The following is a 27,972-nucleotide window of genomic DNA, read 5'->3' as shown; positions in this document are numbered from 1 at the left end:
AAAGATGGGGGTTGTTAATCCTTTTGCAGTCGCAATCTGTCCTTGGGAGAAACACTTTTTTCTTGGTCTTGTCCCTGGCCTTGTATGTGTAAATCACGGTCTAATTATTAGCAGGGTTTATTTTGTTTTCTCAGCCCCTTACCCAATTGCCCCAGTTTAATTCCTTGTCACCTCTCACCTAGATTGCGTTATTCCGGCTGTACCCTTTATATTGCAAACCAGAGTAATTTACCTAAAACACAAATATGATCACAACAAGCCTCAACTTAAAATCTTGCAACGGTTCTCTGTCCCCTACAGAGCATAATTAAGGCTTCTTGGAACGGCCCTCCTCCACAACCTAGCCGCAGCGGTATTCAAGGAATACCGCTGTATTCCTTGAAACTTTCAAATTGCCCTTTATATTCGATGGCCAAAATTCTCGCGGTTCTGGCAGATCCCACCTTGTTTCACCTCTTAGTGCCTTTGCTTATGCTGGTTTACCTGCAATTCCATTACCACCCTCTCCACCTGAGTAAAGGTCGTCTGCCTTCAAAGCAACTCAGGCATCAGAAAGCTCTCCCTGAATCTCCAGGCGGACTATGTTAAGTAATCTTAGTTGCCTGTACCATATTATCTAATCTATGAATTGGTCCTTCTCTGCCTCTAGATTGTAAATTCCTTGGGAGTAGAGGTTGCACCTTTGCAGCCTCCGTAGTTAATTTCGCCTATAGAGCCGGCAGTTGTGAATGGAAGGGGGCGGCGTAAGGAGCTTTGTCTAAGGCGTTGATAGGTGGAACTATGGAAGGAGCCAGAGCCTCGGACTGGAAAGCAAGGCGAGCAGCGTGAGAGATGAGGCTTTGTGAATGGACGAGAAAGGGGGAGGTGTGGCTTTACCTTCTTGGCCACAAGACACCTCACAATGAGGTGGGGAGAGGGAGTTATAACGCACTGGGGAAGGAGAGAAACACGTTATCACTCCCTCTCGGGTTAGGAGCCCAGAAGATTTTTCGAGAAGGAGACATTTACTTGTGCAGGATTTTGGAAGACGAGCTACCTACCTCCCGTCGTCCGTCTTTGGTCAGCCAAGGTGGAGACAGGCTACCGCCCCTCTAGCCCGAGAGGCCGCGCAACGACTGCAACTGCGCGCGGCTGCGGACGCCTTCAAGCCTGCCCCTTCCGGCCGACTGTTGCGGGGCGTGGCGGTGGTGGCAAGATGGCGGCGTCCGAGAAAATAATGTTTCCGGAGAAGCTAAGGTGAGCTGGGTTGGGGGAGGTGAGCTGACAAGAAAAGGGGACGGAGTGGACCGAGGCTGGGTTGAAGGATTTGCAGGCAGAAAGGGAGCTGGACCAAGCAGATAAGCCACTGCGGGAGCTCGATCCCTTCCCTCGGCGCGCCCCGGACTGTCCGCGGGCATCTGTGGGCTCAGGGAGGCGAGGAGGGGTACAGGTGATGGGATGGAGAAGACCTGCCGTCTGCGCAGGGGATGGCGAGGCGATGGTAAAAGCATGCTCTGTAATTAAAACACGGGAAGCAAGGTTTCACTTTCGAGCGCCCAAACGAGTTCCTGTCATTGGGCGCGGAGGAGAGGGGAGCTCAGGCAGCGTTGCAGGTGCGGCCACTGACGCTGGAGTGTGTTTGTGTCTTGTTTTTCCAGCCACAAAAAGTACAGGGCCGCCCTGAAGAAGGAGAAACGAAAGAAACGTCGGCAGGAACTCGCTCGACTGAGAGACTCAGGTAATGGATTCATCCTGTTTTCTGTGTATGAAACTGCTCCCCCGATTCCCGTCCTGAGGCCCCAGTGTCAGAAGGAAAGCAAGTACCGTATCCGAAAAAGAATTGCTGTGGCCACGGCCTCTCAAAAAGTTGTGTTAGACCCATGTCAGAAACAATGTTAACGTACTCAAGGGGTGGGGGGGAAGTCACGGTGAATCATCACCCACTGATTACGTGTTAAGTATTTATGAAGTATCTAATATTACAGGTGCAGTCATTACGAATTACAGTAGCTAGCACAGCCTTTGCACATAGTAAAAAAGTATTCCGTGAATAGTTCTCTTTGTAAAACCAGCAGGAGTCGAGGGTTTTAGACACTTTGCAAGTTTTTCTTAAATTTCACTAACATGAGAGACCCCTTGTTGACATTATTTAAATATATATGCATAAAATTAGTTGTGAAACTTACTTGACTTGTAAAGCGATATACTTACAAATCACAAAACCAAGTGAAATTATACAATTATACATCCAGTCCCCTGCAGTGGAAGCTCAGAGTCTTAACCACTGGACCGCCAGGGTAGTCCCCATATCTACATTAATGTAATGTTAGGGATGATGGGAAATAGATGCTCACAACGTGAATATGGTACTGAGTGGAGTTTGGAATGCCACTACTACTGTTGCCCTGTGGTTATTTATCACTTTTTTTTCCTATTAAAATACTGTGGAACCTTCATCTGTACTGATGGTGGTGTCATTTGGCCTTCATGGCAGAATCTAACATTTGTATATTAAACCTACCTGTTTAATGAACTTAGTTGTAAAGTTGTATAGTGTAGTTATAAATGCAGATGAAAGCACTGAAATCACGCAGGAGTACTGAGTTATAATGGTTACCATACACATTAGCCAGAATATGCCTGTTAAATTATCCTAGACAATTCTTGAAGTCCACAGACTCAAGGAACCAGGATTCTCCAGCCTTGAGAAAATAGCCATGGAGGTTTTACTTACCATTGGAGTTACCTTGCAACTGTTTCAGTAGCATTACATGGGATACTTAGAATGGAAGGGGCAGTGCGTTGCCCTGCAGCCTGTATTAGCATCTCTGTTTTATTCGTTCAAAACTGGCCCACTAGAGGCAGGATAAAGCATCAGGGATAAAAGGAAAAACAGGTTAGGTTGGCGTTATTGATGCCCTTAGTGATTTCCCACCCTTCTTAAAGTTTTCAGCTTCCTTACTTTGTTTTCTTGTAACATGCCCCCACTTTTTAAAAGTCTTCTTTTTCTTTACATATTTTAAATCCAACATATTCCATTGATTTTTTATTCCCCTTTAACTTTGTAAAGTGCATTTGGAGTGAGCCTCTGTGAATAGGCAGGTGGATGTGTCCTTTGGCAGTTTAGTCAATTGAAGGATGCAGCTCACTGGTCTGCTCGTGATTATATATGGCTAATGAGAGATCCAAGACTAAGCGCTTGTCTCTGGATGGCTGCTCCTGCTTTAGCCTACTCCAACTCACAATTCTTTACTTAGTGGTGCTTCATGAATAGTGTGGTCTACCAAATACTGCTGTGGGTTGTAGCACACGTTGCATGGGCAAACATTACAGAAGGCTAGAATATAGAAGTATTCTGTAAGGATTGCTATAAGAGTGAATTGGCAAGTGATTGGTAGAAATTTCTGGAGTATCAACCTCTCTATTACAGGTAGCCTCTTTAGCCCCCAGTTCTACTTGAAATAATCTGAAACAAGCTGCATTATCAGAAATTAAGGTAACATGAAGGATAAAAAGCAAGTTGCAGAATTGTAGCATGATTCCATATACAGTTACATGTATAATACAATTAGATATACACTTGACCCTTAAACAACATGGGTTTTGAACTGCTCAGGTCCACTTATATATGGATTTTTTTCAATAGTAAACACTATTGTACTACATGGTCTGCAGTTGGTTGAATCCAAGGATGCAGAACCACAGATACAGAGGAATCATGGATGTGGAGAGCCGACTCTAAGTTATACATGGATTTTCAACTGCGTGGAGGGCCAGTGCCCATTAACCACTGCATTGTTCAAGGGTCAGCTGTATGGTGATTATCTAGGACTGGGTGAGCCTTTGGTTAGACCTATACTTAATATATGTGACAGACAATATATTTTTCCTTTTAGCCTGAGATCTTCTGTTATATTTCCTTAAGATCACTTCAGTTTTCCTCCTTTTTTCCCCTCAAATTTAAATTCTGAGTAGAAGAGGATATAAATTTTTATTATATTAAAACTTATTTTCCCATGTTTTCATTTTATTTTTATTTTTTTGCGGTACGCGGGCCTCTCACTGTTGTGGTCTCTCTCATTGTGGAGCACAGGCTCCGGACGCGCAGGCTCAGCGGCCATGGCTCACGGGCCCAGCCGCTCCGTGGCATGTGGGATCTTCCCGGACCGGGGCACAAACCCGTGTCCCCTGCATCAGCAGGCAGACTCTCAACCACTGCGCCACCAGGGAAGCCCCCATGTTTTTATTTTGAAAATGTTCCAATGTACAGAAAGTTGAAAAAATGGTTCAATAAACATCCATGAACCCTTCGTCTAGATTTGTCAATTGTTAACATTTTGCCTTACTTTCTCTCTATGTATAGATAGATAGATCCATATGTACAAATTTTTTCTGAACCCTTTGCATATCAGTTGCATATACATACCCCTTACCCCTAAATACTTCAGCCTGCATCTCTTAAGAATAAGGACCATAATACTAAACAAATAAAGGAACATTAATTCAGTAATATATATACAGGCCATATTTAAACTTTCCCAATTCAAGTTTGATTATTTTGAAAAGCTCAAGCCAGTTGTCTTGTGGAATGCTCTGCATTCTAGATTAGTCTGTCTTCTGATTGGCTTCAGGTTACACTCTATAGCAAAATACTACAAAGCTGATGCTGTGTAGCTCTCATTGCATACATCAGGGGGCCTCTCATGTCAAGTTGTTCCACTCCTAATGATGCAAGTGTGGTCTAAGTGTTGCCAATCAGATGGCTCCATTGTAAAAGATGTTCCTGCCTTTGTAATTAGTACTCGTCTGAGGGCTGATATTTTGAGATAATGTAAATAAATATCCTCTTCCCAAATAAATATCCTCTTCCTACAGTGGGGTGCAGAAGTGAGGACTTTTCTACTTAAGTCTTTCTACATTTTTTAGTTGCCATTCTTCTATACAGGTGGATGTTCCCTCTCACACCTCACCATCTTTTGGGGTATCACTATGGAACCATCAATAAATTTTTTAAGTTTAATATGTTATCTACTACCATTATTGTTCTTTTCAGTGTTCACATTGTTCCAATTTGGGCGATTGGGGCCCTTTATTATTAGAAAGTTTTAAAAACAGGTTTGTACCATAATTGTAAAGATGAAAAATTGTATGTAAGTTTTTCCCTGAATTATTGACCAAGGTTTTGTAATATACAGATAGTGTACTAAAACATTGACATTCCTTCAGGACTCTCACAGAAGGAGGAGGAGGAGACAGCGGCGGATGCCTTTATTGAAGAACAACGACGAGAAGAAGAGAGGCTGCTGGAGAGAGAGAGGTCAGCACTGATTGAAGCGCTTCCTGCGAACCCAGTTATTTTACTTGAATATCCTAAATCTTCGCTAACTAGGGCGGGTCTTCTTTATACAATCTTATACAAAATAGGTCTTATAAAATACCCTGGATAAACTGTTTAAACCGCTAGCTGATGGGCTGAAAAAAGATATTGTCTTTAAGAAAAAAAAGTATTATTCACTCTTTTTGCTCATTGGTAAATGTTTTTGAAAAAAAATCCAAATAATTAAGAAGTGTAAAAGTATTATTCACTCTTTTTGCTCATTGGTAAATGTTTTTGAAAAAAAATCCAAATAATTAAGAAGTGTAAACAGTGAAAGGGCTTCAGTAAACTCAACACACCAAAGATAGCCCCAATAAGAAGGTAAGAAAGAAACTGTAGATGTAGTATATATGTATATTTCTATCGTGGGATGATATTTATACCTATTTTTCTATAGATTGCTTTTTTCGCTATATAGGACATTTATTTCAGTGTTGGTGCAGAGATCTAATTCAACCATTTCAATAGCAACACAGTATCCATTGTATGACTGGCATAATTTATTTTCTATTCATAATTTATAGTTCTCTACTGATGGACATTCAGGTTATTTACTATTAAATAACATTCACTTACCATGTACTATTAATTTACTCTTATTTACTATTAATTTATTATTATTTTACATTCAGGCTTTTTACTATTATAAAAAAGTTGCAGTGAGTATCCATGATTATAAATCCATGGTAATTGTCCTATTATTTCCTTATGAAAATGCCTAGAGGAGAAGTACACGTAAAAGGTAGATGGGCAGGTAGAAAGGGCATCCAGATTGCAGTTTGCAGCCTTTCCAAGAGTGAAGCAAGGTGCCCATCTCTCCACACCTTCACTCACACTAGGCGTTATCAGTTCTTAAAACTCCTTTAGTGAAAAGTCATATTTCATTGTTTCAAATGTACATTTAAAAATTTTTTTTATTAGAGTATAGTTGATTTACAATGTTGTGTTAGTTTCTGCTGTACAGCAAAGTGTATCAGTTATACATATACATATATCCACTCTTTTTTAGATTATTTTCCCATATAGGCCATTACAGAGTATTGAGAAGAGTTCAAATGTACACTTCTTAATTAGTAGGGTTGAATATCTTTTTATATATTATCTATTTGTAGCTTGCTTAGTTCTTGCACCTTTCTCTTTTGGGATTCATTTTTTTTTAAGTTTGTTGTGTAAGCAATGTTATTACTTGATTAAGGATATTAATCCTTTATCTGTCATGTGTGTGATGTATATTTTTCTCATTTGTCATCAGTCCTAACTTGGCTTATCGTGTTACTCACATAATTTGATCTCCATGTCATCAATTTCATCGTGTTATCTAGCCTTGATGTCTGATTTCAAAAGGCCGCCCCCATCCCCAGATGACAAAAATATTCTGCTCTTTTTCTCTTTTGGTATTTTTCAGGGGGTAGTTTATTTTTTATTCCCCAAGTGGTACACAATAATATGAATCTGCTTAATGCTACTCGACTGTACACTTAAATGGTTAAAATGGTAAATTTTATGGTATGTATACATTGCCACAATAAAAAATAAATAAATAATTTTTTAAAGGAGAAAAAACTTTATAGGTCCTGTCTAGCTATTTAGTGTGTTCACTGGAAATGTTGCTTCTTTTCTTGTAATTAGTTCCTTTTACCCAAATAAGCACATAAATAGGTGGAAATATGAAAATGCTGAAAAAAAAAAAAAAAAGTAGTAATGATTGGGAACAGGGAGTTGGATTCAGCCAGATCTGCATTGCAGTCCTGGCCCTGCTACTTACTAGCTGTGTTCAAGTTGCTTAATCTCTCTAAGCTTCAATTTCCTCGCCTTAAATATGGACATAAACAGGGACTTTCCTGGTGGTCTAGTGGTTAGGACTCCACGCTTCCACTGCAGGGGGCACGGGTTCGATCCCTGGTTGGAGAACTAAGATCTCACATGATGCAGCCAAAAAAAAAACCATCAATCATAGTACCTACAGCATAGAATTGGGGAGATTAAATGAGATTAATGAGGTGGTAAGTGTATAGCGCTTAACGTAGCGTGAGCAGATAGGAGGTGCTGTAATATCTCTGGTTGTTCTTACTACTAGAGATTTCTGTAATGATAAAGATGATATGTATGGCATGAAATAGGGAAGTCATTTTTCTTGCTTTCCCATTTACTTAGATGCTTCTTTTAAATCACATACACATGTCTTTGTGTTCCCTTGATTTTTGTTTATTCCTATACGAGTTGCATAATACTTTATTGTTGAAAAGCAGGAAACTTATTTGAAAATACTGAATGGCTTTATGTACTACTTAAAAGGAGGTGTATAGTGTCAAAGGTAAACAGAGCCGGACATTAAGGTGCAGGAACAAACTTTATTCAGTAACTCCTGACAGTAGGGGAAGACCTGAGCTCCATTCTGGTTTGTGCAGAGGCGATTTGGGCATTTAAAAGGGAGAATGAGGAAAGTGAACAGTACCAGGAGTTGTTCCCTGTGAAGGTGACCAGGAAGCTGTGTTCATTAGTGGGCAGTTAGGGAAGTTAGGGCTTTATCCTCCCACAGAGACTGGGAGCCAGAGGCCTCATCCTTCTTAATGACTGCATTTCCCAGGAATGGCTCTCAGGCCCTTGAGAGAGACCCTTATGAGCTGTAAGAGACACATATTCATAATTACGAGCCCTTTTGAGTGATGCTCTAGGAGAGGGAAGGCAGAGGCCTATTATCAGGTGTTGGCCAGAGCAAACAGTCCATTTTCTAGGCAGCACTGAGTTTTCTCAGGCAGGCATTTTAACGTCTTGGGGGGTGGGAGGTGATGGGGTCATCCTAGGGACACAGCCTTATGCTGCTAAAAGGCATGCTAGAGTTTGCTCAAGTCTCTTAGTGCAGGGGGTTGACAGAGTTATGTGCCCAGAGTTCTAGAGTTCTCAGTATTATATCCAAGTTACTAAGTTTTAAAGTTTGTAATATTTTACTTTTTTGTGGTCTTAAATGTATATACACTTTGGTTCAGTTTATTTACAATGAATATCTTCCTCAAAAGGTTTATGAATCAGAGTTCTGCACACTGAAACATTTACATATACTCTATGACATACACAGGAACGTTGACAGATGCAACATGCCAGTGTCTACTATGGCTAAAAGATGGGTTCCTGGAATCTGTAGTTGGAAATGGAATACTTTTTCCCATCAAGTATTTGAAATTGTGGTTGGGTCCCCAGACTAGACATAAAACCTTATTTAACTGCTAATGTCCCTGAAGTAATATAGAACAGTTTCTCATATTTCATTTTCCTTTTACAAATTCAGTGGGAAAATGCAGTCTAGGTTTTAAACACTTAATCGGCTAATAAACTTTTGAAATATAACCCATCTTTAAGTTGGAAACTTGTGGTATTGGATATCTGAGACACCATTTTAAGATAAGATCACTCTTTATAATTGGTCATTTCTAAAAATAAACTAGACACCCACTAATCTGTTTTTGTAACTCTTTGTCATCTTTTCTTACAACCTGTAGCTTTCTTTATTTTAAAGACACGATCACGATGTAGTTCTATTTTTCTTCTCTCAGCAGTTAGGTGCTTGGGGCAAACCACAGGAGTCTCTCAGCTGTAAAGAGTAGAAGTCCAAGGGTTTACAGCAGGAGATGTCAGGTTTTTATCATGCTGCAATCCTGCGATGGGCACGTTCAAAATGCATAGAACAGGAAGGGTGGTACTTCCTGAATGTGAAAAGCTGGATGTTACTCACTTTATTGGCACCCACACATCACTGTGGTCAACCTAAAGGGAAAGCTAGAGTGTCATTGTTTTGTGTAAAGATATTACAGATAGGAAATGTAGAAGTAGTGATTTTATGCTGTCACCCTCTAGGAGGATATGCTAAAATGTAGTGCTTTTCCAATATCACTACTCATCTCTCGATCCTCTTACCTCCACTTAACTGCTTTCTAGAAAATATCTTTCATGATACTTTCGTCATTCCCAAAATCCCATTTGCTATCATATATGTGTGTGGATGTATTTGTAGATTAGTGCCCATTCCTTTTATCTGATCACATCGTTACATCAATAGGCAAAAATTACATGAGGAGTGGTTGCTGCGGGAACAGAAGGCACAAGAAGAATTCAGAATAAAGAAGGAAAAGGAAGAGGCAGCTAGAAAACGGCAGGAAGAGCAAGAGGTATGGTATTAATCAGATAACCAGTTAACCAAAATGACTCTCATTGAGTTACATACCTTGAACTTTAAAAATCGGATATTATCCATTTTACCAGTGTTAAAGTTTTTCATTTATTTGCCCCATATGTGAAATGTAAAAAAGTGAGTCTGAAAAATAATTACCTTTCTTCTTTCTTTTTTCCTCTGTAAAGAGAAAGTTAAAGGAAGAATGGGAAGAACAGCAGAGAAAAGAGAGAGAAGAGGAGCAGCAGAAGCTACAGGAGAAGAAGGAAAGAGAGGTGATTCCCGTCACAGGAGGATAGATGCACTGCGTATCCTCTTAGTGAGCAGATGGGGCGGGTGATAGGCTTGAAGGATAAGCTATAGGCATGTCAGGTTTGGACTTGTTTTTTTCTTTAGAAAGAGTCATGTTTTTAGTTTGGATATACACTAGCGTTTCCTTATGATGCTCTTCTTTGGGTGGGTGCTGTGGCAGATGCCTTAAATGAAGGTTTTCCTTCATCTCTGCCGACCTTACTCTCTATACCAGGGATTGGCCAACTTTTTCTGTAAAGAGCCAGAGTAAACATTTTAGGCTTTATGGTCTGTATGGTCTTTGTTGAAAATGTCCAACTCTGCCAGTGTCCCGTGAAAGCAGCCATAGGTAACACGAAAATGAAGGGTGTTGCCATGTTCTAATAAAACCTTATTGTTGTATTGATTAAAAACCGGCAGCTGGCCCCTGCCTTACACTTTGTACCACTCTAGAGCAAATGGTGTTCTTCGGTGGTTTTGCTGTATATCGGTTGACTTACTTAGAGAATACTATTTTGTATAGTTTCCACCTTTGTTTGATTCATAAGAGACTTCACTGCTTTGGACGTGTCAGCAAGAACTAATAGATTGAAAGAAATCAGACTCAAATATTGAGGGATGAGGAAATATTTTTTGTTATTAAATCTTGACTTCCTTTCTAACTTGTGCTATAAAGGCAATTGTAGCTAACCTATAGTTGCTCACACACAAAAAAAGAATCTATAAGGTATATGTATATATCCTCTATATCTTCCAGGATTGTTTTTAAAGATTGCTTTGGTCTATTTTGCTGCTGTTCCTTAACAGTGTATTTATTTCAAAGATATCACAGCTCATCTTTCCTTGACTGATTCATCAGGATGTATCTTTTCTGTGATAATGCTATGTATGAATAGCATAAAATTGGGTAATCACCAGATTACGGGGAAAAATGCATTTGTTTACATCCTGGTCATGATGGGGTAGAAGCAACCTTTGTTTCTTTTGTCTCAGGCCATCAGTTAATTCCAGTGCAAATTTTAAATACCCTTATTTGAGTACTGCTTTCCAGATGAGGTGAGATCATGCTAAGTTTTTAGGGGGCAGGAAAATTGTTTGGAGCTTGTTATTTTCTTAGTAGAGAGTAATAAATTCCCATTTTAACAGTGGAATGTTCTTCAACTGAGGTCTTTCTGGCACCAGATAAAAGCTAACGCTTTTGTTTCAAAGGAAGTCTGGTGAGACATTAAGGAGAAGTGGGTAAAATGAAGTCGATTCTAAGCATATATAAAGGGATCTGCATTCTTTGTTTCTCCTGTAAGCTAGATGCTTCTCTAGGGGTTGGAGATAGGGCAGCAAAAAAGATCTGTACTCATTGAGTTCGGTTTCTAGATGGCGGAACTGAATATAAGCAAGCAAAAAAGGTCATTTGAAGTGCTCTAAGGTAATGTTAAGTGGTATAAAGGAATAAAGCATTAGAAAAAAAAAAGAAATAAGGCAGAATGTCATGTGACAGAGTGATTGGGGTAGGAAAGTACTTCTTCCGATTGCCTGTCCAGGAAGACTTCTCCAAGGAGAAGCCGACGTGTGAGCTGACGCCTGAATGCAGAGATCTCAGAGAGAAGGGCTCCAGGCAGAGGGGGGACGCCCTGAGCGTGGAGCTGAAAGGAGGTCAGGGTGCCTGAATCCTAGAGACCAAAGGAAAGGGCAGCAGGGGTGGGGAGGAAGTCAGGAGGGTAGGCAGGGTCATTCATGTAAGGCCTCCTGGGTGGGAAGGACGAGTTTGGATTTTACCTAAAGTGTCATGGGAAGCCATTAAAGGGTTTTTAATCAGGGATTGACTTCATCTAATTTATATCGTTACTTTTAACAGATCATTCTAACTTTTGTATAAAGAATGGGGGATGGGGGTGGGGAGTGGTGACCAAGGAGGCAAGAGTGGATATATGGTGACCAGTTAGAAGGCTGCTGTTCCAGACAGGACATGATGGTGGTTTGGATGACAGTAGTGCTTAATACAGAGAAGTACAGAGATTTGGGGTGAGTCGTGGCACAGTCAACGGAACTCTAGCTGGTAGGCTGAATGGACCGGGAAGGGAATTCAAGTCATACTTTTAGCTTTTTAGTTTGAGCAGGTGGTCAGATGGCAACACCGTTTACTGAGATGGGCATTTAGATGGGCAAGGGGTAGGCAAGAGTGAGGTTTGTTTTGAGCACGTTAAGTTACTGAGGACCCTTACATGGCCAGGCAGAGTTAATCAAGTAAGCAGCTAGACATATGAGTCTTCTATGTAATGCTTTAAGGAGTTAGGGAAGAGAAGTCTGTCGAACATAATTTAAAACTTATTTAAATGCCAAGGAGGTCAAAATTTACTGGCATATTTCAGGACTGACTTTGCCTTATCGGAAAGTTTGAGATTTTTTATCAATCCCAGTTGCTGCTGTTCATGTCATAATGTAGCATCTGTTAAATGTCTGTGATGTTTCAGCTAGCATTGTCTTTTATGATATTCACTAATACCTCATCTTAAAAACTAGAATGTGGAATATATGTTCAAATCTACTAAATACTACTCTTACTGAAATTATTAGAAGACTATGTTTTGCAATGTGTGCTGTTAAATGTCCTAGTTGAACGAAGACTCTCAGCTATATGTGCTGTAGAAAGCAAATTAGAACCTGAAGCCTTTTGTGTGCATAAGTTTTTTTTAAAATTGTGACACATGAGATTCTTAACCAGAGAAACCAGATGTGACTTACCTGACTTTGAGGTTTTCATTAGTCCTATGTTTGCACCATTTGTAGGAAGCTGTGCAGAAGATGCTGGAGCAGGCTGAAAATGAGGTATTTTCAAAACCTTTCATTAAGAATTTGAGACCGATGAACATTTCTTTAAAAACAATATTTCCAATAATGTTAATTTCATGGTAAGCTACTTAGATCCTGTCTGAATGTGGGAATCTCCTGTGTGACTCTGTGCTTTGTACCGCAGCAACAACAAAATTGAACTGATGAACAAAAGCAAAGATTACCCTGGTGGACTGGACTTGTTTATAGTCCTTAAAGTGTGTGTAACCAGCATCACACACACTTACGCCCCGATGGATGGTTTAACTTGATTCACAGTAACTTAGATTGGTCTCAGGGGGTGGTTCCCTAAGAAGTCCTTCAACCCTTTTAGGAATGGATGGACAGAAGGGAAACCTTGGTGACTGCTCCTGGTAGCCATATCGATGCCTGATGATGGGCAGTGACTGGGAGCCAGGAGAGACATATAGCCCCTGTCTCACGACAATTGTTTGTAGAGTCTAGATTGTGTGATACAACTTGAATGTGTATATTCTTACATGAATCTGTTTTTATTTTTGACCAAAATATTTCGAATACCTTTTAAACATTTACTTCTTCATGGATTTTTAACACCAAGTAAAGTCATGGTTATTTTTAACAGTTGGAAAATGGCACCACATGGCAAAACCCAGAACCACCCATGGAATTGAGGATAATGGAAAAAGATCGAGCTAATTGTCCATTCTACAGTAAAACAGGAGCTTGCAGATTCGGAGATAGGTAACCAATTTTGCTTTATTGTGTCAGAGTTAAGTGACTCAAAATGTTGAGGTTTTTGAGTTGGCACGGGCTGGAGTTTGAAATGTTCATAGGCATCTGCTGCATTCTTGCTGCCGCTCCGGTTCCCCCAGCTGAGCATCCCCTGCTCCCTCCACACCCCCGTACCTCTTCTCTGGGTGGGCTTCGTCCAGTTCTCTGGCAGGGCTTCCTTTGCGTTCCTCCCACAGCTATCTGAAGACCTTTTGCTTTTATTTCCTTCCTGCACTTGTATTAGTCCACATGGGACAGCTGGGATGGGGAAATAATCTGTTTCAAAAGACTGGAGCAGTCTGGCTTTATTTTTTGAATGGCAAACACTGTACACAAAAGAGGCTTTAAAAACTGGCATGCCGGGCTTCCCTGGTGGTGCAGTGGTTAAGAATCTGCCTGCCAATGCAGGGGACGCGGGTTCGTGCCCCGGTCCGGGAAGATCCCACATGCTGCGGAGTGGCTGGGCCCGTGAGCCATGGCCGCTGGGCCTGCGCGTCCAGAGCCTGTGCTCCGCAATGGGAGAGGCCACAACAGCGAGAGGCCCGCGTACCGCAAAAAAAAAAACCCCAAAACTGGCATGCCCAAAGGGATATCTGTGAAAGACAGGAGCCGAGTGAGTAGAGGAAAATTCTAATACGCGTTCTCAGTCTGCTCTGATTCAGGAACAGACACCAGGTTCAACATCCGGCTTTAGCGGCTGTCAAGGTGGGAAAGTTACTTAAGCCCTCTGTGCCTTAGTTCCCTCACCTGTAAAATGGGGATTAAAAGCAGTACCCCTCGGGCTTCCCTGGTGGCGCAGTGGTTGAGAATCTGCCTGCCAATGCAGGGGACACGGGTTCGAGCCCTGGTCTGGGAAGATCCCACATGCCACGGAGCAACTAGGCCCGTGAGCCACAACTACTGAGCCTGCGCGTCTGGAGCTTGTGCTCCGGAACAAGAGAGGCCGCAACAGTGAGAGGCCCGCGCACCGCGATGAGGAGTGGCCCCTGCTCTCCGCAACTGGAGAAAGCCCTCGCACAGAAATGAAGACCCAACACAGCCAAAAATAACTAAATAAAATAAATAAATAAATAAAAATTTAAAAAAAAAGCAGTACCCCTCTTCTAAGGCAGTTGTGAGTGAATGCAGGGAAAGCAGGGAGAACATGGCAGGCCCATGGCAAGTTCTGAGTGTTTGCTCGTATTTTCATTTCGTTACTGTTGCCCTTATTCTCTGAGACACTCTGCTTCCCTCCCTCTTTTGGATCAATGATTTTAAAACAAGACATTCATGTGAAAAACTAAGTGTTGATGTTTTCATTCATTTAGCAAATATTTCAATACCAACTGTATGCCAGGCAATGGTGAGTTTTATAATTTGGCTTGTTTATGAATGAACAGCTTAAAGTAGATAAATAATTCATAATGGTGAGTAAATCCATCTGAGGCAAAATCTAATTATTACTTTTCATTCTGCAGAAGAAAAGATCTAATTATATCTTAGTGTCCTATTCATCATAAAAAGGAATATGAATAGGCAAATTCATATGTATTTAATGAGAAACTGTATGTTGTCTCTCATGTTTATTTTATTCATAAAATTTTCCATGCTATTTTATTTCCTTCTTTGAAAATGTGAACCTTCTCTAGCTTTCTCTTTCTTTTTTAATTTAAGCCTTCACATCATTTTACATTTTTTAAGAACAGTGGTTCTCAACCCTGGATGCACACTAGAATCATTTAGAAAGCTTGAAAAAAATTATATCCTACCTCAAATTGATTAAATCAGAGTTTCTGAGACTTGGGCACCCTAATTTTTGAAATGTGCTCAGGTGTTTCTGATGGGCCCAGGATTGAGAGTCACTAATGTAGGATTTGTGACTCCTCTTATATTTTATAGCTGGGATTGTATATGCCCAGAATATCTGTGAAAGGATTCACAGGATCCGGTCAATAGTGAAAGTCTCCTCTTGAGGAACTGGGAACTAAGGAGGGGAGAAAGACTTTACCCCCCTTCGTATCCTTAGAAGTGTTTCCCAAATGTATGTTTAATTTCATCAAAATAGTAATAATTGGGGCTTCCCTGGTGGTGCAGTGGTTGAGAGTCTGCCTGCCAATGCAGGGGACACGGGTTCGTGCCCCGGTCCAGGAAGATCCCACATGCCGCGGAGCAGCTAGGCCCGTGAGCCATGGCCGCTGAGCCTGCGCGTCCGAAGCCTGTGCTCCGTGGCGGGAGAGGCCACAACAGTTAGAGGCCCGCGTACCGAAAAAAAAAAAAAAAAAAAGTAATGATTGATGTAAAACATCCCCCACCAAAGAAAAAGTGTACAGTGGCTTAGCTTTGAAAGACAGTTGAGACTCAATGTGAGTCACCTTTGCATTGGCGGGGGTGGGGTAGGGGTGGGGGATTAAACCAAATTGTATGTAAGGTTTCCCAGCTGCAGGAGTCCTCAATTATGATATGTCTCTAACATTTCCCTAAATGTGAAGACTTGTGGTCATCGGATTCTGGAGTCTTCTGCTGGGCATAAGTGAGAGAAGGGGAGATGTCCTAAGTGGTTTCAGGAAATCAGTTGACAGTACTTATTTGTGAAAAGGGGAATGGACTGTCAGGCTCTCAAAACCCATCCCTGAGGGCCGTTTCAAGGAAATATTGACGGTGGTCAGCTTAGTTTTTGAACCTTTCTTAATATATTCACAGGCATGTGAAATTTCACCATCACAACTATCAAAAAAAAGTATGAGAGCGATTTGGGTATTTGCATGATTCAAGTGATCAGTTGTGAAATAAGATTCCATGAAACCAGCAATTACAAAATCCAGCACCATTCCTTCAAACAAAGATACTACCCCCCTTTCACAGAGAGCCCCAGTGACTTGCTCCAGATCATACAACTGTTCTTTTCTGTTAAGGTCTGTCACAACATCAGGCACTCCCATAAGCTAAGCATTTCTTTGGTTGCTTTGTTTTCGTAATTAGTACGAGTTTGATTCTAGAACCTTTTTGCACTTGGAGTCACAGCTTTGAGGGGAGTTCAATTTTTATTTATTTTTTTGGTCCTAAAAGAACATAATCACTGATGAAAAGTAAAATTTATTAATCAGAGTAGTTATTTATACCTCACTTGTTTCCAGAAGTGATTTAAAGAAGGCTCACAGGGCTTCCCTGGTGGCACAGTGGTTAAGAATCTGCCTGCCAATGCAGGGGACACGGGTTCGATCCCTGGCCTGGGAGGGTCCCACATTCCACGGAGCAACTAAACCCGTGTGCCACAACTACTGAGCCTGAGCTCTAGAACCCACGTGCCACAACTACTGAAGCCTGTGCGCCTAGAGCCCGTGGTCCGCAACAAGAGAAGCCACCGCAATGAGAAGCCAGCGCACCGCAACAAAGACCCAGCACAGCCATAAATAAATAAATAAATTTATGAAAAATAAAGAAGGCTCACAATCTACTACACTAAGTTTAATAAAATAAAAGAAATTGAAAGCAAGGAAAGGAGAAGAAAGTGAGTTATTGTGAACGTACAATACATTTGGCTTTGGAGTTGTATCCATCCCAGGCAGAAATGAGCTATGTAGTTCTTACCAAAAAGGAAATGAGTGGGATCTCTGGAAAGACAAAGATTTTCCAGGCATCAGAGTCTAAATGTTTCTCCCATGGAATACTGTATAAAGACATTGAGTAGGAAGGTGGACAGTAACTTTGATAGATGTTTTATTAACAGTTGCATATGTAATTTTCATGAGAATATTTCTCACAAAGACCTTCAGTAAATAATCACAGCCTAGCATGTGATTATTAGCATGTAGCTTGATTCTATAAAGGACAAAGGTAGTGGGTGCCTGGAGTGCTCCCCTGAAAAAAGAAAAAGAGGCATAGTCAGTTAGCTCTACCTGAGGGGGCATTTGGAGACCCATGCCATTTATTGGCTGTCCTTTGGTTAAGATAATGTCCAACTACATGATTTTGTGGCAGTCTTACTTGATTCAAGGATCTGAGTAAATAGCATGGCCTAAACCAGGAGTCCCCAAACATGGCTAACCTTCAGGACCAGGTGGGGAGTTACTCTGAAAACATGGGTTCCCCACTCTTGGAGTTCTGAACAGATGGTCTAGGGCAGGACCTGAGAAATCTCAGTTCTTCCCAGGTGATTCTGAGAATCACATGGGTTTGGTACCACAACTTTAGACTGCCTTCCCAAATATCTCTTGTCTTAGCTGACTTTTCAGTAGAACCTATAGGGCTGGCCTTAAATGCGCTCAGATTATATGGACTATCTCTAGGCCAAGTGGGATTTTTCCCTAGATGGGGACTTTGGTGCTGTTCCAAAACTCACAAATGTTCATTTGACATCCTGGGTACTAGAGCCAAGTTCATTCAGTTATGATAATCCCATGAGAATTTTAACCTTGTCAAATTGATTTCTCATTTAATTCTGTATGTGCTCCATACTTGTAAAATTCTGGTTCTGCTAACACTGCCAACCAGGTTGAATCCTCGTTCTTTTTTCTGTGGGTATTTGTCCTTGGGAAGATGGATCTCATTACAAGGTCTCTGACTGAATAATCTAGGAGGGTCCTTTGAAAAATAGAAAATTTCACTTTAATGAACACAGATTGCCCATTTCTGAGCTGGGCATGGTGTATGCGGGGCATTCTGTGTGCATTGTCTCACTAGGTATACAGATGTATGTTACAGACACTGGAAAGTGAGCATGAGTTAAACGTTTATTCATTTCAGGGCCATTGTTTTTTTCTAACACCTGCCTTGTTTTTCAACTTTTTTTCTTCCAAAGTTCTGGGGATTTTTTTCTAAAGTTCTTGTTTTAACTAATTTTTAAACTAGAAATTTAATCAGGAAAATTTTGATGATTTGGAATCCTAAACTGCATTTTTTTTCCTTCATTTTACTTGAGGAGAAGGAAGTAAATAAGAAAGTAAACTCATATAAAAGATTTTTTTAAAAAATTACTCAGTTACAACCCGGTCCAGTTTAAGCTATGAAAAGAAAATTGTTCTTCACAATGGTTAACCTTCATTAAAGAGAAATTCCTTACATTTAGCACATCATATAACACACAGGCAGTAGACTGTCGATAAGCTCGGATCTCTGGGATCTTCTCTCCCCAGCCATGTGACCTGGGTACGTGTGCTTCTCTAGGCCTCACTTTCTTTCTTTCAAAGTGGAGAAAATACTAGCCCTGGCTGTCCTAACAGTTTGCAAGGATCAGAAAAAGAATATAAAAATGCCATGAAAACTATGAAATGCAATCCATTTAGCTGAAACTCTCAGAATACCCTTTTCTCTAAGTGTCGGGTTTGTTGGCGATTGTATGGAACCAGGATTGCACTGTTCTCACCTTGTCCGGAGTCCCATGCTCGGTGTCTGTGTGCCTTTCATCACGGTCCGTCATGCCCATGCATCTCTTTCCCGGTGCTTCCACATGTGTAAGGCTTCATGAACTTCAGTAAAAGGCAGCTGAATGGCATCTGAACTTGGAAATAATTCCCAACCTTACATTTTAATGAGACCCAATATATTGGTCAGTCTTAGAACAGTTTTTTTTTTTAATGCTGGATACTATTTTTTTAAATAAATTTATTTATTTTTGGCTGCGTTGGGTCTTTGTTACTGCGTGCGGGCCTTCTCTAGTAGCGGCGAGCGGGGGCTACTCTTCGTTGCGGTGCACGGGCTTCTCATTGCGGTGGCTTCTCTTGTTGCGGAACTCGGGCTCTTGACGTGCGAGCTTCAGTAGTTGTGGCTCGTGGGCTCTAGAGCGCAGGCTCAGTAGTTGTGGTGCACGGGCTCAGTTGCTCCACGGCATGTGGGATCTTCCCAGACCAGGGCTCGAACCCATGTCCCCTGCATTGGCAGGTGGATTCTTAACCACTGCACCACCAGGGAAGCCCTTAGAACAGTTTTTTGTTTGTTTGTTTGTTTGTTTTGCGGTACGTGGGCCTCTCACTGTTGTGGCCTCTCCCATTGCGGAGCACAGTCTCCGGACGCGCAGGCTCAGCGGCCATGGCTCATGGGCCCAGCTGCTCCGCGGCATGTGGGATCTTCCCGGACCGGGGCACAAACCCGTGTCCCCTGCATTGGCAGGCGGACTCTCAACCACTGTGCCACCAGGGAAGCCCTAGAACAGTTTTAAGTGTTGAAATTTAAAGTCTGAATGGGGTTTATCATCTTACAGTTCAGTTGAAACAGCTAAGTTGCTTGAGTATCTCACAGTTTAAAGCAAGCCTTTTATGTGTAATTTCTCACCATTGGAATGCTGAAGTTTTTCCTTCATACGCAGGTGTTCACGTAAACACAATTTCCCGGCATCAAGTCCCACCCTTCTTATTAAAAGCATGTTTACGACATTCGGGATGGAGCAGTGCAGAAGGGACGACTATGACCCCGACGCAAGTCTGGAGTACAGCGAAGAGGAAACCTACCAGCAGTTCCTGGACTTCTATGACGATGTGCTCCCCGAGTTCAAGAACGTGGGGAAAGTGATACAGTTCAAGGTGGGCACATGCAGTGCGCGTGGAGGACGGGACTAGTTCGCCTCCCTCTGAAGCACCGGATGGGATGGGAAAGCGAGGGCACAGGCTCTCTGCCTGGGTGGGATGTGCGCTATGGTGGAGGGCCTGGCGCCATGTTGGAAGGAAATGTTAATTCTTTCTCTCTCTCTCTCCATCCACCTCATTGCCAGTACGGTTGAGGTACTACTTGAAATCTTAAACAGGTACTAGCATGACATTTCCTGGGTTCTGAGGTTTTGATGGGAAAAGATATTTCATCCATTCAGTACCTTTATGGTCCCATTCTTTTGCAGCCTGTGAATTCTCTGCATAAGGTCCTCTGCAGATAGGTATCCAAGCATTCGCTTAGGGGCTGCATATGATGCGGAATGCCCTCCCTCCCGTGGCCGGTCTCCCCTAGAGCCGAGGAGAGCAGAGTGTGACAATCCTCTACTTACTCCACCTACCGAGGTGGTTGATTTGTTGTTACTGTATTGTGTTGATGGTGCCTGCTTGCAGCTTCCACCCAAGGTGCATGTTCTTTCTTCTGGAGCTCCCCAAGAACATAAACCTTGATTCCTTTTCATTTTTTATTTTTACTTTGTTTTTATTCACTGAATACTCTCAATACTGAAAATAGTGTTCCCAGAGTCATGGTTTGTGATGCAGCATAGGGGGTAAAAGAAGTGTTCAGATTACAGAGTTATTTTAAAACATTCCTTAAAGCAAGCGTGAAGTCAGGTGTAATGGCTGCTGCTCCTGGGCCCAGTGGTCAAATCCTAGCACAGTGAAGTCTCCTGCTGTCTGCGATTTGATCAGATCCGAACCTGAATGATTTTGTTATGTTAGGATGGGGGAAATGGCCCATAATTTGGAAAGAGATAGGAATAAAGCTGTGAATTTTTTCTGCTAGTTGGAAATGACAATGGAAATTTGGAACAGCTAAGAAACAGAGCAACTGCGGCCCTCGTGAAATTCAAGGCTATCCTTCTTACTACTGATTTCAAGATTTTAAAAAATTCTTTCAAAATTTCTCTTTCCCCTTTACCTTTTCTTTCTGTTGCATGCACTTTCCCGTCTTCACAGTACTTCTAAGTGCCTGGCCACACACGACTCGGTGCCACGTGAGAAGCACCGCTGAGGAGCTGGTGTGCTGACTAGCCGTGGGCTCTTTGCCTCTTTGTGCCTTTTCCTCATCCCTGAAGGGTGAGGACTGGACTACATCAGTGTTTTCCCGCATGGGGTCCCTACATCATACTGCTTCTGGGAAGTTAGTGCTGGAGCTTTCAACACCTCAGGCTGCTTAATGGAAATCACCCCCATTATCTGCAACAGGCCGTACCTACTAACCGTGGAGTTTTTTTTTTTTCTTTTGTTGAGAATTCTGTCAGCCAGGCTCATGCTAATCACGTTGGCAGTTATAAATGGAAAGCTGTTTAATAAGCTTTTAGTAGAAAAATTTCCAAAACATCAAATTCATCATGGAAAATTAATAACGGGTCTTTGGGAACCACTGGCTTAAATGATCTCTAAGGGCCCTGGTGCGGCTCACGTGGCCTCCTGGGGCCTTTCAGTCTTCCTTCTCTCTCTCTCTCTCTTTTTTTTTTTTTTTTTAAGATTTCGAGAAGCATGTGGGATCTTAGCTCCCCGACTCCCTGACTAGGGATCAAACCCGCACCCCCTGCATTGGAAGGCAGAAGGTGAAGTCTTAACCACTGGCCCACCAGGAAAGTCCCCAGTCTTCCTTTTTTTTCTTTTTTTTAAAATAAATTTATCTATTTATTTATTTTATTTTTGGCTGCGTTGGCCTTTGTTGCTGCATACAGGCTTTCTCTAGTTGCAGTGAGCGGGGACTACTCTTCGTTGCGGTGCGTGGGCTTCTGTTGCAAGTGCCTTCTCTTGTTGCGGAGCACGGGCTCTAGGTGCACGGGCTCAGTAGTTGTGGCACATGGGCTCTAGAGCTCAGGCTCAGTAGTTGTGGCGCACGGGCTTAGTTGCTCCACAGCATGTGGGGTCTTCCTGGACCAGGGCTCAAACCCATGTCCCCTGCCTTGGCAGGCGGATTCTTAACCACTGCACCACTAGGTAAACCCCCCTAGTCTTCCTTCTAAGGATGGTGTCAGTCAGTACTGTCAGTCAGTACGCATCCTGCCTCTCTTGGGATGCTCTAATAAAAATACTCTGCAACTAAGTTGTAAAATTATATTGATAGATTCATTTTGAAAAGAAATGCTAAACATTAGTATGAATATTTGAGGACTTTTTTTTTTTTTTTTGCGGTACGCGGGCCTCTCACTGTTGTGGCTTCTCCCGTTGCAGAGCACAGGCTCCGACGCGCAGGCTCAGCGGCCATGGCTCACGGGCCCAGCCGCTCCACGGCATGTGGGATCTTCCCGGACCGGGGCACGAGCCCGTGTCCCCTGCATCGGCAGGCGGACTCTCAACCACTGCGCCACCAGGGAAGCCCTGAGGACCTTTTTATACCGTTATGTAAAACGAAATCAGATTTGTCATTTTTTAAGACAAATGGTCAGTGTTCACCCTCACAAGTAATGGGAACAGTGCATATTAAAATGCGATGTTATTCATACCCATCGGGAAAAAAATTATGAATTCTAATATCAAGCATGGGCGAGGTTGTGTAAATTAGTAAAACCACTTTAGAGAGCAGTTTGTCAGTACCTAGTGAGGTTGAAAGTACATGGAACCTACAAATCAGCATACTACTTCCGGTCATGCACACTAGACAAAGGCCTACCGCCCAGAGAGGCGTTCAGGCATGCTGACTGCATCGCTGTTTGTTGATGAAAAATTGGAAGCACCTTGGATATGCATCATTAGAGGAGTGGATAAATATATTTGATAATTTGACATAGCCAGTATTCAGTAGTTTAAAATGAGTCATTAAGTTTACATGATTACATCTTGAAAAAAGGATGTGAAATAAATATTTATATAAAATTTTAAAATGTACAAAGCCATACTGTATATTGTTTATCAATATATATATGTGCTTCTTAGCATATATGTACATAAATATGTGTATACCCATATGTACATAACAGACATACACTTCTTTGTATGTCTGTACATAATATATGTATATATTTTATGGCACACATATGATATATGTGTATATGCCTGTCTGTGTGTATGTATGGCTGTGGGTATTGTGTCTGTGTAGATAGGGGTGTGTGTGTGTGTGTGTGTGTGTGTGTTTGGAATGTGAAGTTTACACCCAACCTCAGGATAGTGTTCACCTATGTGATGGAGGAGGGAGAAGAATAGGATGGAAGGGCTTCAACTGGATCTTTCATGTTTTATGTATTTAAACATTCTCAGTCAAAAATGGAAAATGTTAGGGTTAAATCTGGGTGGTGTATATAGGGGCTGATTTCTAGTCTCTCTATTTTTTTTCTTTTTTTAAAATAGTCTCTGTATTTTTATGCATGTGTGAAGCATTTCATATCTTTGGACAAAAAAGAATCAGGATCAACAGGGATCAGGTAATTGGGGCCTGCAACACTACCGTCTGCTGAAGTATGCCTTAAATAGACGTAAGAGTGGGGTAGTATCTTAATTTTGGAATCTTTGATTGATAACAACTTTTGGTAATGTTGGCCTGGACAAAAAATGCGTTTGATGACTGGAGGGCTTCTTTTCCTTAGGTTTTTGCCTTTTTTGTTTGTTTTTTAATGATGGAATTCTTCATTGCTCCTTAGGTCAGCTGCAACTTGGAACCTCATCTGAGGGGCAATGTGTATGTTCAATATCAATCGTAAGTATTCTAAACATAAACATCTTCACATTTGTCACAATATAGTGTTGTGATTACATTGACATCTGGGATTTTTCCACTGAATACATACCTTTCATATGCATGGTATTTTTAAAAATGTAAATATTAAGAGCTGACCTAGAAATATGGAAAGGATTAGAAAACTATATATTTGTATTTCATTTTTCGTATACTTAGAGAGTTTTTAATTTTTTGCATTATAGTTAATTTTTTACTTATATAATTTTAAAATTAAAACACAAACTGAAAAGGGATAACTACAATAGAGAACCCCAAATAAAAGCCCCAAATAATTTCAGTGTGCATTTGGCCCGCTAAGAGAGCAAGCAGTTAGTGTGTTGTTTCTGCTCGTCTTGCTGTTTCCCTGTGCTGCCATGGCTAATGCGATAAATTAACCATTGTATTGAATAATAGGAAGGACAGCATCTGAGCTGAGAAGGAACAGGCAGTGACAATGGAAAACACTTCTGCATTTTTAATGGTCCAATCTTTTGGTTTAAGAAGCTTTGACTCAAGTAGATTTCCTTGCATCAAAACCTCTGGGAGGGTTGGTTAAAAAAAACTAAAAAACAAAATGGTTCCTGAATGAGGTGAGCTTCAAGGACCTTGAATGCTGTAATAAGGACTCCCTAGGTAGCACAAAAGCAGTGAACTAGGTGGTCCTACACTAAACAAATACAAGGGTTAATTAACAATAGGGTTAATCTGCATATTAGAAAGTTACTCTAAAGTGCATCCTTTAATTTGTGGTTTCAAGGGAAGAAGAATGCCAAGCAGCCCTTTCTCTGTTTAATGGACGGTGGTACGCGGGAAGACAGCTTCAGTGCGAATTCTGCCCAGTGACCCGATGGAAAATGGCAATTTGTGGTAAAATACAACGTGACTTTTTTCCCCACTGTTCCACTGTCATATAAAGGAATAGTTTTAGGAAAAAAAACCAACCTTTTAAAGGTGTGAAGCATAGCTTTTGCCTCACCTGGTAGATGAGCAGAGATCATTATGTAAAGTACATCACAGTTTAGACCTGTAACTGACCTTGTGGGTCACTTTATGGATGAGGTGACTGGGGTCACAATGTATAGGTGACAGAGTCGGTGCTCGAAGTCCTGGGCTCTGCAGGAAGCCTGAGAAGTTGTGTCTATCAGGGACGCCGTCTCCTGATTGCAGTCTCAGAAGTGTTTTCTATTCATTGGCTCCTCACTTGAGCTGGGTTTTTTCCCATCTTTATCCCTAATGAACCTTCTGTCACCTTTGCCACCTGAAACATTACCTATGACACTTCCTGCCTTATTGAAATACAAGCTTTTGTGTCGTAAAGATTGATTATAGCTGTAGAACCTGGTCAGGGCACATTCAGTCAGGCTGACTCATCAGACAGTGGCTGCCAAGTCAGGAAATGAGTCAGTCCTTTGAGTAGCTGGCAATTTTGAAGGGCTCATTCTGTTTTGATTTCTATCAGATGGGCTTCGCCGAACCATTTCTTGTTGAAGTGCTCCGGGAGCTACGAGAGGAGCTGCCCATGCCTTACGGGACCACTTCCCTTACCCTTTGCGTTGCTTTGCTTTATACTCGCCTGCTTAAAAACCTCTTATTTCAAAATCTATAATTTATAAAGGCTGAGTCTTTGGCAACCCGGTCTTAATGGATGCTCTCACTTAAAAACCATTTATTTGAAGGGAGAAAAAAAAGGAATTTAGAATTCCTTGCTTTGGCAAACCAGAAGAACCATTATGCCTGATTTAAAGACTGGGGTGCTGAAAGAGATGGGTCTGTTTTCTCCATTTCAGTGAGGTGCTTCTGAGTGTGACTTTGACTCCCCCAAAGCAGGAGACTATTTATTTCACTTGTTATTTTTTAAATAACAGCTTTATTTTTTCCTAGTAACTAATGAGTATTTTGTCGTGTCCTTATTATTGGATTATTGGCCACTGTATATCATCTTTGGACAGATGTCTGTTCAGATGCTTTGCCCATTTTTCATTAGGTTATATGTCTTATTGAGTTGTAAGAGTTCTTGATATATTCTACAGACAGGTCCCTTATCGCAGATATGATTTGCAAGTATTTTCTCCCATCATGTGGGTTGTCTTTTCACGCTGATGTTGTCCTCTGAAGCACAAAAATTTTTAATTTTGAGGAAGTCCAATTTTTCTATTTTTTTTCTTTTTTTGCTTGTGCTTTTGGTGTCATATCTAAGAATCCACTGCTTAGCCCGTGTCACGAAGATTTACTTGTATGTTTTCCTCAAAGAGTTTTATAGTTTCATAGCTTACGTTTAGGACTCTGATCCATTTTGACTGACTTTTTGTATATAGTGTGTGGTATGGAGGTATTTCACTTTTAACTCTTTTACATATATAGGGAATTCACCGCTTTTAAAAAAGTTTGAAAATCCCCAAAAGATCTCTAAATTGTTCAAGTAGATTTCACCTTTGACAAAAATCTTCCATGTTAAAAGCACCTGGTAAATTTAAAGCATTAGGCAAGTGTTTATCATCTTCTTGAAGTATAAGAAAATACAGGATCTTCTACTTATGATAGGCTCTTTCTTTTGGTCAGTGGTTTGGTCCTCCCACCGCCGTGCCCTCAAAGCATGTTGCCAGGGGGACTCCCAGGACTGGTTCTTCACTGTTAATTAGGGATCTACATTGTCAGTCAGCAGGATGGTAAAAGCCTAGAAAAAATAATGTGGTCGCCATTGGTTGGGTTGCACTCCAACACCATAATCCAGTAGGGGAACAGGGCATTCTGGTTAATTAAAAGTTCTTATCTGTTACTTTTCACAGTGCCCTTTGTTAGAGCATTGAATATTTTTGAAATTCGGGGAACCAAACTATGACATCAATGTACGTAAGGAGAAAATAGTCCTATCACAAGCGAACATCAGAAATGTACCTTCTGAAAAGGATGAAGTGCCAGCAGTAAATGCCGTTTCCTCACTGTGCCCCTGCAGGTTTATTTGAAATACAGCAGTGTCCAAGAGGGAAACACTGCAACTTTCTTCACGTGTTCAGAAATCCCAACAATGAATTTTGGGAAGCGAATCGAGACATGTACCTGTCTCCGGATCGGACTGGCTCCTGCTTCAGTAAGAACTCAGAGAGGAGAGAGCGGCCGGGCCGCCACGACGACTACTACAGTAGGCCGCGGAGGAGGAGGAGCCCCGGGCCGGCCCACTCCTACAAGAGGAACGGGGAGGCCGAGAGGAGGAGGAGGAGGAGGAGCCACGGGGGCAAGAAATCCCACAAGCACGCGTCCAAAAGCCGGGAGAGGCACAGTTCCCGAAGCAGAGGAAGAAAAAGGGGCCGCAGCCGTGGCCGGGGCAGCCGCAGCCGCCACAGCCGCAGCCGCAGCCGGAGCTCCTCCAGGTCCAGGAGCCGCGGCAGGAGGACGTCGGGGAGCCGAGACTGAACTCTGCACAGCCCCAAATCCAAATAAACTTACCATGTCCTTCAGTGATTGTCCACCCTTTATTATGGCGGCTGCGTAGTTGGATAGAGGGCTCTCAGCTCACGTGGGTTAGCAAGTCTGGCAAAAGCCTATGTAGCCTGGAACCCTATTTTAAAATACTTCTATTCTCCGGTAATCAGTGTGCTTACTATAGAAAACCTAGAAAACATAAAATGTGTACAACACAAAAATTATTTATACTCCTGACCCATAAATATAACCGGTTGGGCTTTCCTGGTGGCGCAGTGGTTGAGAGCCCGCCTGCCGATGCAGGGGACACGGGCTCGTGCCCCGGTCCGGGAAGATCCCACATGCCGCGGAGCAGCTGGGCCCGTGAGCCATGGCCGCTGAGCCTGTGCGTCGGAGCCTGTGCTCCGCAACAGGAGAGGCCACAGCAGTGAGAGGCCCACGTACTGCAAAAAAACAAAACAAAACATAAAACCAATTAACACTGGAGCATTGCTTTAAGTCTTTTTTTTCTCTTATGGGTGTATGGGTGTGTACACATTTTTTTTACACAAAGATAACATATATGTCTGGAGTTGAATATGCTTTTTTTCACACCAAACATTGTCCTGTTTCATCAAGCCCTAGTGTTACTGTTATTTTCACTCACTGCATAGTTTGGATCTAACAATTTAACAGTATCCCTATTGTTGGATTTTTAAGTTATTTTAAGTTTTGAACTATTAAAGAATCCTGTGCTATAAACAATCCTGTGGTGGATTTCCTTAAATACTTTCATACATTACTGGTCATTTCCCTAGGATAAATTACATCAAGAAATATGAATACAGAAGTCTTTCCAGATTGCCCTCCATAAAGACTACAAAACACTTTA

The 27,972-nt window shown here is 41.8% G+C and overlaps 1 protein-coding gene across 1 annotated transcript; it reads left to right on the top strand.

The window, feature by feature from the left end:
- Nucleotides 1–899: 899 nt before the first annotated feature.
- ZRSR2 (zinc finger CCCH-type, RNA binding motif and serine/arginine rich 2) lies at nt 900–27,845 on the top strand. The gene is made up of 11 exons (XM_022562654.3): nt 900–1,236; nt 1,638–1,717; nt 5,206–5,296; nt 9,411–9,519; nt 9,710–9,796; nt 12,597–12,635; nt 13,243–13,361; nt 19,672–19,885; nt 23,605–23,660; nt 24,439–24,548; nt 26,635–27,845. The coding sequence occupies exons 1-11, from the start codon at nt 1,196–1,198 to the stop codon at nt 27,090–27,092; spliced, it is 1,404 nt and encodes a 467-aa protein (XP_022418362.1). The 5' UTR covers nt 900–1,195; the 3' UTR covers nt 27,093–27,845.
- The last annotated feature ends 127 nt before the right edge of the window (nt 27,846–27,972 follow it).

The sequence above is a fragment of the Delphinapterus leucas genome, chromosome X (assembly GCF_059928025.1).
Source record: "Delphinapterus leucas isolate spDelLeu-1000000601 "Yukka" chromosome X, BTC_Dleu_Yukka2, whole genome shotgun sequence".
NCBI lineage: Eukaryota > Metazoa > Chordata > Mammalia > Artiodactyla > Monodontidae > Delphinapterus > Delphinapterus leucas.
This window is presented reverse-complemented; position numbering and strand designations above follow the sequence as displayed.